The 14,705-nt window shown below is 46.1% G+C and overlaps 1 protein-coding gene across 3 annotated transcripts in view; it reads left to right on the forward strand.

Moving 5' to 3' along the window:
• The window catches only part of LOC138761594 (receptor tyrosine-protein kinase erbB-4-like), a 910,121-nt gene that overhangs the window by 407,853 nt on the left and 487,563 nt on the right, over nt 1–14,705 (forward strand). For all 3 annotated transcript variants that reach the window (XM_069933967.1, XM_069933965.1, XM_069933966.1), the window contains exon 3: nt 14,241–14,427. In XM_069933967.1, the coding sequence (XP_069790068.1) occupies nt 14,241–14,427 (187 nt within the window). The remainder of the gene's footprint in view (nt 1–14,240; nt 14,428–14,705) is intronic.

Here is a 14,705-nt window from a genome sequence, read left to right on the forward strand (position 1 = left end):
AGTTCCATTAGGGGGTGCATGTATTTGGGGTCGGGACCGAATACATCATGTTCCACAATGCATCCCAGGATGGCAAGGCAGGTGGTACTGAACACACACTTCTCCCTGTTATAGGTGAGGTTTAGAGTCTCTGCTGTTGTGAGAAATCTCTCCAGGTTGGCATCATGGTCCTGCTGATTGCAGATGGTGACATTGACCAGGTATGGGAAAGTCACTCTTAGGTTGTGCCGGTCTACCATGTGGTCCATCTCCCGCTGGAAAACAGAATCTCAGTTTGTGTCCCCAAACGGGAACTGATAAAGGTGTCCATCTGCCTCAAAGCGGTATAAGGTTCATGCCGGGCATGGATGGGGAGCTGGTGGTAGGCTGACCAGTTCAATTATGGAAAAAACCCAGTACTGTGCTATCTCATTGACTGTGTTGGCAATGCAGGGCAGTGGGTGGGTGTCCAGCTGGGTGTACTGGTTGATGGTCTGACTATAGTCAGTGACCATCCTCAGTGCCCTTTAATGACAATGACCTGAGCTCTCCAGGGGCTGGTGCTGGGCTGTTTCACCTCAGCCTTGATAAAGGTCCTGTCAGCCACACAGTAGGGCCTGCGCTTGGCAGTTATGGGCTTACCATCTGACTTCAGGTAGTTGAAGAGGGATGGAGGGGGCACCCATAGGGTGGAGAGCCCCCAGATGGACTGGAGGAGGTTTCTGAACTTTATGGTGTGGATGGTGAGTGGGAGGAGTGGGCCACCGAAGGTAAGGATGCGGTTGTAGAGGTGACTCTGGAAATCTAGTCCCAGGATAACCGGGGCAAAGAGCTTGGGCATGAACAAAAGCCTGAACCCTTGGTATGTTTCCCCCCCTACTGTCGTTCACTGAGCCGCACTCTGCACTCTTCCCAACCTACTGCAGGGGGCAACCTCTGTACATCAGGTAGGCAACCTGGGAGACTGGCCCCACCTGCTGGCTGTCAATCACCAGCCCACATAAAGACTCCAGCTGGCCCCTTCAGGGCGTGTCAGACAAGTGGAGTCAGCAAGATACTAAGACTGGTGTGTCCAAGTTTAGGCTAATTAAAGCCCGTTGTACAGTCTGTGGACTTTGTGTCAGAATTATTTGCACACGAGTGCTCACACAGGTACAGCGGTAAGCTGGCAGGCGTGCAGCCAGTGTAATGCCTCCTAGCTCTTGGGGTTGTAGGAAGGATTTGTTGATTGGTTGCCCTGCAGTTGTAATCTTCATGTATTGGAAAGGTTTTGTTGAGGGGTTGCCGCTGTGCAGGTGGAATTAATTCAATGTGTTGCAAGAGGGATTGATGAACTCCCACATCCCATTCCATAACAGAGGGAGCCACCCATCCCAAAAAGCAAAAATGTCCCAGTGATCATCAAGCCAGAATCCATCCTCCTGTTCATCAGGTGTGTCTGCACAATATTTCACAACAGTGTTTGTTCTAGGTATCTGTACAGCAAGTATCAGTTATGTCTCTGATGTAACTGAGAGTTTATTATCACTGTGTGTATCCTGCATCACTTGACTTGGAGACAATTGTCCAGCCATTAATGGAAGGTTTCATTCCAGTTGAGCGGTCACTCATCTGAGTGCCTCTGGTACCATGTAAAACAGTACTTACTACCTGTCGGGTGGTCGCTGACTAAACTGGCTCCCCCACCAGGCTTGCCTGGTGCAGAGGGTGGTTAGACACCCTACAGGATGAAAAGTAAGACCTGTCAAAGGGTGGGCAAACCCTCTTGTAGGGTCAACAACCATCTAGCAAATGCATGCTGTGAAGTATGGAAAGGGCATCCATTGCATCAAAGCTTGGTCAGGCCATTCACTGCAACAGAACATCGCCCAGCCTTCTTGGACCTCACCATACCACTGGATCTGCGAGGGGTTATCAAGAGGGTGGATCTGGACCTGTGCAAACCCCTAGTCACTTAAATCCATTCATGCACCTGCTGTGCCTTTCTGAGGAATAGGGTATCCTCACATTAAACCCCACAAGCTGACTGAAAGGAACCATCATCATCCTACGAGATGGAGAGCCAGAAGAAGAAGAAGATTGGAATATGCATCTGTGCATCTTCACCAGGAGCAAGAAGTAGGAGGTATGATCATCAGCCATGAAACAGGAGAGGGACTGGCTTGGTCAAAGCCAAGAACGTACCTTGTCCCATTCTAATAGCCCAAGAACACTTATATACAGAAGCTGTTGTCCAAGTTGGGATTCTGTACATAGAATAGTTTGGGTGATATGTAATAGTGAATGGAGCATCAATAGAATCTGTGCCAGATGGAATGCACAGAATGATGGAGTTATTGGGTCGTGGGATCTTAGTCATCTGTCTTGTAGGCAATTATAGAGTCAAACATCTGCAAGGGTAATATTCTGTTCCCACATTTGGAAGGAAGCTGAGAAGGACAAGGCTACTGGCCTCCACCTTTTACAGGAGCATGATTGAGAGTGCCCTGTCTGGCTGCATCATTGTGTGGGATGGTAACTGCAAAGCATTGGACCGGAAGAGAATCCAGAGGATCGCCAAAATGGCCAAGAAGATCACTGGGGTCTCCCTTTCCTCTATTGACGACATTTACTGAGAGTGTTGCTTAAATAAGGCTCAAGGAATTATTGAAGATCCCTACCATCTATCCCACATGATCTTTGACCCATTACTGTCAGGAAGGAGGTACAGGAGCATCAAAATTAGAGCTTGGGAAATAGCTTCTTCCTGCAAGCTGTGAGATTGATGAATAGAATCGTGTAACTGAGTAAATCATCGCAAAATATTGAAATATATTTATTGATCAATGATATCCTGTAACCTTGGGTTTCTTATGAATGAATATGGAGTAAATTTTTCCAGATATTAAGACATTTATTTATTTTCTATTTTTGTGTGTGGTTAATAGGTGCATTCATTGTGTGTGCATGCATGCGTGTACCGTGGTCTGAAGAAATCCTGTTTTGTCTAGTTGTACATGTACATTCAAATGATAATGACCTTGAACTGCAGATGGAGAGGGGTAGGAAGGGGTCGATGAATGTTGGTGTCTGAATGCAAGACCTGAGGAATCAAAGCAAGAGTAGGTTATTTGTCCCTCGGTGTTTGTTCCACCATTCAATGGGATAATTTTCTGGAGATCCACAAATTCCCTCAGTAGTTAGTGATCAATAGATAAATTCCATGACTAAAACTTCACACCTCTCTTGAATACAAAATTCCAAATCTTCACCATCTGCTGGGTGAAGAAATATCTTCTTCCCTCTGTCCTGAATGGCTGATTCGCCCTACACGTGCTGAAGGACACTGGAGACTGGCAGGTATCTGAACCAGAATTCAAGAGGGTGCTGAGGGCAAGAAGGGCTCCCTAAGGGCCTTGGTGCTAAAAATTGAGAGTATTGGAGGTTTGGACCTGGAACTTGGGTTACCGATGGTTTGAACAGGAGTCTATGCAGCTGTAGAGGCTGCGGGAGCGCTGGAGGTGAAGAGTGGCTCTGAAGGGACTCTCTTTTGCTCTCTTTCCAATATTGTTAGGGGTTCCAGGCAATGCTCATGGTGACTTTTTGTTTGCCTTACTGCAACACATCATGTATATTACAATTTCAATGTATTATTACTTGACAATAAAAAGGAACCTTGCTTCCAGATCCCTGGCAAAACAAAACATCAACTCCCCATCCAGACAGACACATAAGAACTTTGCATATTCCTTTGAGATCATATCTCATTAATTAAACTTAATCTTTTCATGCTATATAATTCTTCCATCCCGGGAATCAACCTGGTGAACCTTCATTGTACTGTAACAAAAATATCCCTCCTCAGGTCGGAGGGCAAGACGTATACACAATATTCTAGATGCAGTCAGACATACAGTAAGACCTCTCCATTCTTAACCTTAAATTTCTCTTGTAAAATATATAAAAGTGGATTTCCCAACTGCAGGCTCTGCCTTCACCCTTAGTGATCAGAGAGCCAAGCTTCCGTCTCTCACATTTAAAAATACTCCACCATCCCATCAGTTTTATTTCAAATTATTTAGTCGTGCACTATGCAGGACATGATGGCGGTCTAAAAATTGAAAAGTGTAAAAATTTCATTTATAGCATGATAGAAGCCCATGCCGCCCAATTGCATCCAATTAACTCTAAACTCGTATGCTTCAGAACATGGGGAAAAGATTGAAGATTCTCTTATTGTCATGTAATAAAACAGAAAAAGCAATATTACACAAAATTTCCTTAGTCTACTGTAAGGCAGGCAAAAATTCATCAGCAGAAATTGCCCATCATCCCCTGCAGTCAGAGAAAGAGAAGCAAAAGAGAGTCCCGTCCAAAGTCACCGCGTGTCCGTAGATTCGCCTCCAGCACTTGCACAGCCTCCGCAGCCACACAGAGCCCAGTCCAAACCATCGACAACCCGAGCTCCAGATTCAAACCTCTGACACCTTCAGTATCCTCTCACATCTCGGTTCCAGCCAGTCTCGAGCCAGTTTCCAGTAGTCCTCAGCCTGGGGCGAGTCGCTTGACTGCAGTTGCCAGTAGCCTACAGCCTACGTGAGTTCCTCGCCTAAAGATACCAACAGGCTGTGTGTTCTCAGAGCCCCTTGCTGGACTGCTGCCGTGGTCACTATCCCATGGGTTGTCTCTTCTGGATTTCCTTCTCAAACGGGTGCTCTCCCTGTTTGCCGGTGCTCTGCGCCAGTCATCTGCTTCCCCGGAATCTGCAATCCCTCAAGACTGCTGCCAAACATAGAAGTCGCCAACTTTATGGTCGCAGGATTTTAAAATAGATCATCACCGGCTCCTTTAACAGGCCATTTAAAGCCTGTAGAGAGCAGACAGTAGTTGGAGTGGGTACTTGGACCCCGTGGTGGGGGAGGGTGCTGTGTCTGCATTCCAGGTGGGTACGCACCTTGGGCAGCGCTGTCATTGCAGCAGCTCTGACAGTACCAAGGAGAATGTGTAAACTCCTTGCAGACAGCACTTCATTCAAACACTAGTTGCTGGAATTGTAATAGCATTGGCTAACAGAGAGCAGACTGTGTTTGTGAACACCCTGCCATGTGCTGTGTCAGAGTGAGCTTGCTTCCTCCCACCATGAGCCCCTGCCTATCCTTTGTCCATACGCTCAACACTGGGTCTCCAGTGACTTCATCAGGACAGTCTGCTCTCGGACTTGAGGCAAGGAACCCATGCAGGCTGCTGGCAACTGCAATCAAGTGACTCTCACCAAGCTGAGGACTGCTGGAGACTGGCTCGAGACTGGCTGAGGGGGCACCGTGCACTTTTTGATTTGAAGACCCGCAAAGTTGTGCCGTTCTTGCAAGCCCCACTGAGCTGCATTGAAAGATGCAGTTACTTTGTCTCGTCAAATTAGAGCACCAATGCAGTGGCAACTGAGATAATAATGGTAGACCCTGATGAAGAGACAATACCATGTTATGAACCACAAGAAGGGCCGGCACAGTTGATGTAGCAGTTAGCGCAATGCTTTTCCAGCAGGGTTCGAATCCCGCGCTCTCTGTCAGGAGTTTGCACGTTCTCCCCGTGTCTGCGTGGGTTTTCTCCAGGGTGCTCCAATTTCCTCCCACCATTCAAAACATACCAGGGACATAGGTAAATTGGGTGGCACAGACTTGTGGGGTAAAATAGCGTGTTACCGTGCTGCATGCCTAAATTTTAAAAATATTTAAAGAATGAAAGTTGTGGTTAAGATTTGTTGAGATATTGTGGATTGAAGGTAATCATAATGACAAAGGATATTATTGATCAGATGCCATCTGGCTCGATTAACAATGCTTTGAATCACATTGACTTTTCTGGCTGGGTTAAGTGATATTGCAGTGCTCGGGGAACCATTTTTGAAACCTTGCAATGGAGGTTTGCCCCTGAAATGAGGTGAAATCTTAAAACGTCAAGACCTGTGAAATTCTTCTCATGGTAATTTGTGAAATAATTAGAGTTTTTCAACTGCGAATCTTAGTGGACCTTGAACTCAAATGCATAACATCACTGGCTCAAAGAGGTTTAGAATAACTGAGGTTGACTCAATTAAAGCCTTTTAAATGTTGCTTGAACCTCAAAGTGTGTGGGTGGCAGTATCTCTTGGGTGTCTCTCAGGTTACAAAATATTTTGAGCGGTGTTTCATCCTGTGTAAGATTTGGAAATCGGTGTGTTTTAACACTCTGGAATTCATGTATGCTAAAGATGCTGAAAATGACGCCGGTCGTTTCTTTTCTTACTGTGTGAAATTGTTGATAAGATGTAAATCCAGAATAATTTCCGGCAAGAATTCATTTCACAGAAGCTCCACGTTATTGGCTGTGGGCTGCACACTCTAGGGGGCTGTGTGATGAATGAATAGATTTCCAACAAAGTGTGACTTGTTTGCGTTTGATGTGACAGCAGTAAAATGTGGGGATTCAGGACGTGAGGGGGAGGTGAGGTGGCCTTGATGGGAAAATTAAAGGGCTTCTCGAGTGCAGAGTTCTTTCGCCTAAGCTCTGATTCAAGCTGCTGGCCTCAAGACGATGGAAGAATATGCCAGCTATTTAAACCGGAGCCTTTATTTCTCCATAGGTTTCCTCTCTCTGTGACTATTCACAGAAGTCGTCTCATTTGGTGCCACTTTCAGGTTGACCCCTTCTGCTGGGATGGACAGGACAAACAACTTGGCACTTGAGCAAAATTAAATAGCCTTTCAGGCTGCTTTAAATTCCGGGTGCCGGCTTCCTGAGCAGAGCAGGGGCAGTGAATAATGAGAATTTTATCATGATTGACAGGCTTGAGATGGCTCAATGCAAAACCAGAGAAAAGAAAATGGTTCTTCAGTTATCTCCCAAGCCCCTCTTCCCGAATCGGTTTCCTTCAGCCACAGAGTCAGCTCCCGTCCCTTGATCACTGTCCAGCGGAGGCTCCCACAACTTGCATTTATGCCGTGCCTTCAGGAAGGCACGTCTCAAGAGCACTTCACAGCAGAGACGACAAACGAACTTTGAGAGAGCCAGGCAGGAAGTGAATGGGCTGTCACCAAAGAGCTCGGTCAAAGGGAACCGTTTGAAGAGACGAATGACACATGAAAAAGGAGCAGGAAGGAGTTTAAACACTTGTGCCTATTCCCCATCCAATTCAAATCAATGCCACTCGACATGGAGAGTTTATTTTCAGATGCACAAGTACAAATGCACTGAAACTCTTGCTTGTAACTTCTCAGGCCAGCAAACTGACTTGCCATAATGTATCGTGGGAGAGAAAATCTAACTGCAGGGATCTCTTGTTGCTTGCGCATCATGCCAACCACCTCAGTTTCATCGCTGCGTTGTCTTCTACTTCACCCCTCCCCTTCCTCACCCCTACACATCACCTTGATTCTTTCACTTCCTTGGAACCAATTCTACACAGGTAAAGGAGTGGGAAGTGGGTACAACTTTCACTGTGGAACCAGTGGAGCGAGGTTTTTGGAAATGGTCGCTGATACCCACCCGGAGTAAACGTGGAGTGTGAGAGTTTTTACAGCGTAGAGATGACCCGACATCCATGCCAACCTTTTTGCCTGCATTTGGCCCTAACACTCTAAACCTTTCCTCTATGTGTGCATCTATGAGGGGTGTAGATAGGGTGACTCGCTCTTCTACCTCTGGTGGAACTGGAAAGCCTTGAGACTGCCAGCCTCTGACATCTGCCCATAGGAATCCCTGGACTTCTGTGCATTAGTCATAGAACCCCTCCAGCAGGAACCTGAAAGCAGAGACAACAACCAATGCCACCTCCAGAATTCCTCTGGATGCATGGGCAGAATAGTGAATCGATGTCAGCATCCTCTCCCAGAACCAAAATGAGACTCCAATAATACATGGTCACCTCCATCGGGTACATCAGTTGTCTGCCCGGCATCAGATGGCTGAAGAAAACTCTCTTCTCTCAGCTCAACATCCCAAAAGCCTCCTTGAAGAACCATAGTATCTTTGCCAATGACATAGCTGGTGGAGGTGCTGTTTTCCAGCCCCATTGACCCAGGTTCACTCATGCCCCTCGGTCTTTTGTGTGGGGATGCTACAAGCATCTCCCTGTGACCAGCTCCAGTGGTCTGACCCTCGGTGTTCTGGTGGTGGGGGTGGGGGTTGTTGTGGGAGAGATGATAGGAACTTTTGCAGACTTAAATGGGATCAGTATGGAATCGCAATTATAATAGTTCAGTGTATTAGTGTCAATTAATATTTGATAGTTTGTTCAGTCTCTAGGCAGCTGAAGGGATGGATGCCCCTATGCTTGATGGACTTCCTCTGGTGAAAGAAGCATCCAGGAAGGTAGTGACAGGGCTACACGGCAGGCCTTACAAACTCAAAAGAAAGAATGACCCAGCATTGAAAACATACTTCCCAGCTAAGCAATGCTGCAAAGCCCACAGATGCTCCACAGGTCCTATCAGAACTTGGAGTACCATTGAGTTGGTAGTCAATCATTCTTATCCTGTTTATTACCCATATTGGATGTGTTGAAGACAAGTGAGATAAACCTTGAAAGAGGAAAGTGGCAGGCATATGTGGTGAAGTGAAGGGTGCACGTGGAGCCTGGGACCACAGGGACATTTCAGATCAGGATTTATTGTTATGAAATACGGAGTTTGTGCAAACATTCATATTATAAACTTCTTACCACATTACTATATAATAAAAACAGCAATAATAGTGCAGTGTAAGACAGTGTCTTTGGTTTATTCAGGAATCTGATGGCAGTGGAATAGAAGCTGTCCTTGAGTGCTCGTCTTTAGGCTCCTGTACCTTTTCCCCAATGGTAGCAGAGTGAAGAGGGCATGGCCTGGGTGGGGGGGGGGGGGGTTCTTTGAGGTTAGAGGCTGCTTTTTTAAGACACCGCCTCATGTAGATATCCTCCATGGAGTGAAGTCTGATGCCTGTGATGTCGCAGGCCAAGTTAACAAACTTCTGGAGTTTATTCTTATCCTGAGAGTTGGCGCCTCCATAACAGGCAGTGGTGCAACCAGCCAGAATGCTCTCCACAGTCTACCTGAAAAGGTTTGAGAGTTTTTGATGATGTACTGAAGCTCCTCACACTTCACAAAGTATAGCTTCTTTCAAAGACTTCAACAGGCAAATGGATGCAGGAAAAATAGAAGGTTATGGGTGTGAGGGAGGGAAGGAAGGGTTAGATAGTCATGGAGTAGGCTCACATTGAGAGCACAATATTGTGGACTATAGGGCCTAGGCCTGTTCAGTGCTATATCTAAATTTAGGCATTCAGCTTGGTAATAGGCCATTTTGGCCCACAAGTCCATGCCACCCAATATACACCCAATTAACCTACACTCCTGATACGTTTTGAACTGTGGGAGAAAAAAAGCTCCTGTGGAAAACCCATGCAGATATGGGGAGAACATACAAACTCCTTACAGACAGTGCGGGATTTGAACCCCGGTCCCGATCGCTGGTGCTGTAAAGATGTTGTGCTAACTGCTACGCCAACTGTGCTGCCCATGTTTGACATTCTCTGAACTTTACATGGAGTGTGACAAACGGAGGGCTTGCTTCTATTAAGTTGAGGTTTCCTGAGAGGGCATATTGGGGGAGTTCAGGGTTCCAGGATGTGACAGCTGGAATGACGGGAATAAATCATGTGCTCTCCGTGTTTACCCAAAATTCTAGTCCTTTGGGTCCTATCCAAGTGCCAATGAAGCCAGGCCCTCCTTACCCTCTCACCATGTGGAGAGTTTCAGTAAACCTGAGTCTTTGGCCAGTGAAGCATTTTGTGTAGTTCGACAGCAGGCAGCTAATTTCTGTGCACAGTTACTTGACAGAAGGTGACCTGGCCAGTCGCTCAAGAGAATTCTTGATTCTTCTTCAAGATGGTGCAGAGAAGTTGCTCTGGATTTCCCAGCACATATGACAGCTCCAGCAAATGTTGAAGGCTCTGGATTGCGCCTAAGAGCCAAAGATTTGTTTGCAGATATGCAAATTGAATCAGCCCGTCAAGAATTGGTCTGAATTGTGCTTAGAATGTCAATAAACATTCCTCTACCAACACCAGCCCTCGACACCCAACCCCTCCTCCCACCAATATGCCAGAGAAGCAATATTGCGACCCATTTCAACCCATCTGACCTAAATTTCTCAGTTAATATCCAATGGCAGCCCAGAGGGAATACCTTCAATCTTCCCTACCTCCATTGTACACTGCACCCACTGCATGCGCCATTTATGTGTGACCCTGGTTGCCGGGGGGGGGGGTTCTCATTAAAATACACCCTGGTTATCCACCACATTTGTCAGCGTAAGCCGATCGAACCTTTTTAATCGCATTCGATGGACTGAGCTGAAAGCTGCCAGCCTGCAGATTTCACGGTGAATGACAGGCGAGCTTCAAAATTCCGCCCAAGTTTAATAACACCAGTTCCTGATATTAGTACTGATAGTGACAGCTTCATTTCCAGGTGTGTAAAGAGAGGGGATTATCATTCATCCTCTCATTATGGAAGAGCAGACAACCTGCTCTGAACCTGTGTCACAGGAAGGAAACTAGAACATTAGGGACACGGAGCGAGGTCTCAACCAGGATGGTTCCTATTTTGGTGCAAGATCAAGTTCAAATTTATTGTTAGAGCACATACATGACATCACATACAACCCTAAGATTCCTTTTCCTACAGGCCAGGTAAAATTTCTACTTAACGGTAATTAAACAACACTCAAGCAAAAGATGCATAACAAATAAAGAAATGTAAACAAACTGTGCAAATACTGAACAAATATTCAGTAATAAATAGTATGCAAAGTAAGTGTCTTTAAATGTGTCTTGCATTGAGTTTGTTGTTGAGGAGTCTGATAGTGGAGGAGTAGCAGCTGTTCCTGAACCTGGTGCATGAAAGGTGCATGCATCAGGATGCTCTTTATCGACTACAAATTGGCATTTAACAACACCATCCCCTCAAAACTCCAAGACCTGGGACTCAACACCCCACTATGTAATTGGATCTTGGATTTCCTTCACCTCTAGACATATCAGTGAGGATTGGTAAGAACATCTCCTCCACAATCTCCATCAGTATCTGAGCACCACAGGTCTGTGTTCTCGGCCCCCTACTCTACTCACTTTAAACCTATGTCTGTGTGGCTCGGTGCAGCAATAACATCTATAAATTCGTTGATGATACCACAGAGGTGGGTTGTATAAAGGATGGGGATGAGTCAGTAAACAGGAGGGAGATTAAAAACTTGGCCAAATGGTTCACCAACCACAACCTCGCCTTCAATGTCACTAAAACCAAGGAGCTGATTGTGGACCTCAGGAAGAGAAAACCAAAAGTGTATGATCAAATGGTGGTTAGGGTTAGGATCAGAGGTGGAGAGGGTGAGCAAATTTATGTTCATGGGAGTCACTATCTTGGAGGACCCAACACACTAATGGCATCATGAAGAAAGTGCAGCAATGGCTCTACTTCCTCTGGAGTTTGCGGAGGTTTGGTACGACACCAGAAACCCTGGCAAATTTCTACAGGTGGTGTCATGGAAAGTGTGATGGTAGCAGTGAGAACAGAGCCTGTGCTGGGCGGTGTGGGTCCTTGACGATTGCTGCTGGCCTCCGATGGCAGCGTTCACTCTAGATGTTCTCGATAGTGGGGAAAGTTTTGGTTGTGATGCCACACTCTTTGGCAGGGCTCAGGTATCCTGTCAGGTTGTGTTTAAATCTAGCGCTGTCTGTAAGGAGTTTGTACATTCTCCCCACATCTGTGTGGATTTCTCCCATTCTTCAAAACATCGAAGGATGTAGATTATTTGGGGTATTTGGCTGGCATGGGCTCGTGGGCCGGAAGGGCCTGATACCATGCTGTAGACCTAATTTTTTTTAAATTACAAGTTAAAACCTTCACCATTTTGAAGACTCTGGGAAAACCTTTCCACCCTCAACATCCACCTTATTCAAGATTGGGATCAATAAACACTGGCAGACTGCGATGGACAGAGCTGATGGCAAAATTCCATCAACTCTATTTTTCACGGTTATTTATGGAATGTGCAAGACTGCTGTCGCCCTGATTCTTAATTGTCCTGCAATGACACATCTGTGTGTGAAAGGGAGATCTGGCTCTTCCCGCTCTTACAGAAGAGCTTGCTCCCCTGTTCCAGTGTGTGACTTGGGTTGGCAACTCTGGGACAGACAATGCAGGCTTGTCCTACTCTAGAGGTGAGGTGTGGTGGAAAGTGTGCTGACTGGCTACATCATGGTCTGGTATGGAAACACCAACACCCCTGAGTGTAAAGCCCACCAAAAGGTAGTGGACACAGCCTGGGACATCACAGACAAAACTCTCCTCGCCATTGAGAACATCTACAGGGAATGCCATCGGAGGGCAGAAGCAATCATCAAGGGTCCATACCAATAGCACATGCTCTGTTCTCGCAGCAAACTCAACAACAAACTCAATCAGGCCCACATTTAAGGACTCTTACTTGTGCACTTCATTGTGCATTACAGGGAGATTTTAAAAAATCAGTTTGTTTGCATTTGTTATCTGTTTACAGTTTGTTTACATGTTTACATTGTGTACAGATTTTTTTGCTCTACCAATTAGTGGTAGTTCTGTTGCACCCACAGGAAAAAAAAATCTCAGGGTTGTATGTGATGTTATGTATATACTCTGACAATTAAAGCTGTCCAGGATCCAAGAACCCAGTCTTGGCTGACACCCCGGTGAAATATTGCGCCGCTGAACGCAATGAATGGGAGTGATCTGAGCATGAGCTGAGCCTTGCCCTTTCCCCCTGCATACCAACAATGAGCCCAAGTACAATTCCCAGGCTATCTTGAGCTCGTTGTGTGAGTGTGGACATTTCAGAGCAGTTTTCAGACTAGATTATAATGGGCATTGTTCTTCGTAGACAATAGACATAGCTCAGCAGAACTGAGCAGATTTTGTAGATGTAGAAAACAGGACAGTATTTGTGTATACCTGCAAGGTATTTTTATTGGGAGAACTGTTCTCGTTTTCCTTCAGAACGAGAAAAGTGTGGGGACAAATTAGTGCAGAACTCCTACCGTGTGCTTTTCTCCAAGGCTGGCCTGTCTATTAACTGTGACCACATGGAAGTTCACTGAGATGTTTGGGGGTGGGATGGGAGGGTTAGATCACATCAGTGTACTAAAACACTCGAAACCCACTACTGAAATGGGTTGGGGATCCACAGTGGTCGTCTGTCTACTGGTGGGCAGTCATCTGGTAACAAGCAACCATATCCTTGTAGAACACATGCATAAATATGCACACAGAAACATTCAGGCACATATAAACAGATGTGAATAAACAAATAGAAGCATGTATGCCCAAATGCCTGCACACGTAATTTTACACATGCATGTGTACACAAATGCATGTGCAAACATCTGTGCATACACACATGCACATCCACATACATGCACAAACACACAGTTAAATGCACACAGGTAAGCAGACAGAATCACAGGTATGCACACAATCACATACACACATCAGCACATAACACATGCAAGCACTCATATGCACAATGGTTGGTGATTCCATGAGCATACGCTAACACACGCACACACATTAGCATTCATGCACACAGTTCCAGCAGCAATGTAAAGCAAGAGGAGCAGAATCTCCTCCTATCCAACACCCCCCTCCTTACCTCACCTCCTCCTGAACCATCCACCCCCTCTGAAGCGTGACTGTACCCTTGAGATAACAGTGTGCTTTTAGTTTTTGCAACAGGAACTATGATTCCTGTCATGATCACACTAGAGGAAGCGGCTGTTCAGGCCATCAGACTCTGCTGGCTCCTATAGGGCAATCCCATGATCCCGTTGTCCCCTTTCCTCATTTCCCTGTGACCCCTGGAACTTGATCTCTCTGTCACATTGTTTCTTCCCTTTACAGTATGCCGCTGTCAATTTACAGCCACCAATTAACTTCATGGCCTGGTTTTGGGAGGAAACAACAGCAAAAGGGGGTGGGGGAACCCCCGAGGTCAGGGCGAGAATGTGCATACTCATGCTGACAGCACCGGAGGCTGGGGTCCAGTCTGGGCTGCCAGAGATGAGAGGGATTAGCAATACATACTGAGTTGCCACCATTGGGAGGCTGCCACCCAGGTAGAGATGGCTGTGCTCCTCAACTCTCACACCTCCGGCCATGAGCATGGTTTGATAAAAGCTAACGGTACTTTTTGCCAATTTTTCTAACCTTGCTGCACTTACTTTTCATCTCCAGTCCATTCGAGAAGTCACCGGGTATATCCTGGCTGCTCTGAACCAGTTCGAGTATCTGCCGTTGGAAAATCTGAGAATCATTCGAGGGACCAAGTTGTATGAGGAAAGATACGCGCTGACCATTCTGCTGAACTACAAGAAAGACGGAGCCTTCGGACTGAGACAGCTGGGCCTGCAGAACTTGACAGGTAAGGGTGAATGGCACGTGCCAGAGATTTGATGCATTTTGCTTATCATTCTTGGTCGCCAAATGAGCTGTACCAGCATTTCATGGCTTTTAACGATGTTAAATGTGTTTCCATAAAGTAAAGACCAGCACCAGGTGTCATGGTGTAGGACTCTCCCAGGTCCTATTCTAGCCAGTACTCTTTGAGAAGCAAGTTGAGGTTCAGAGAGAGCATAGAGATGATTTCGTTCATCTCTGCCCTGAGCAGCCAATCATTTTGTTTGGAGACTCTGAGCTCTT

This window comes from Narcine bancroftii, chromosome 4, assembly GCF_036971445.1.
Source record: "Narcine bancroftii isolate sNarBan1 chromosome 4, sNarBan1.hap1, whole genome shotgun sequence".
NCBI classification, from domain to species: domain Eukaryota; kingdom Metazoa; phylum Chordata; class Chondrichthyes; order Torpediniformes; family Narcinidae; genus Narcine; species Narcine bancroftii.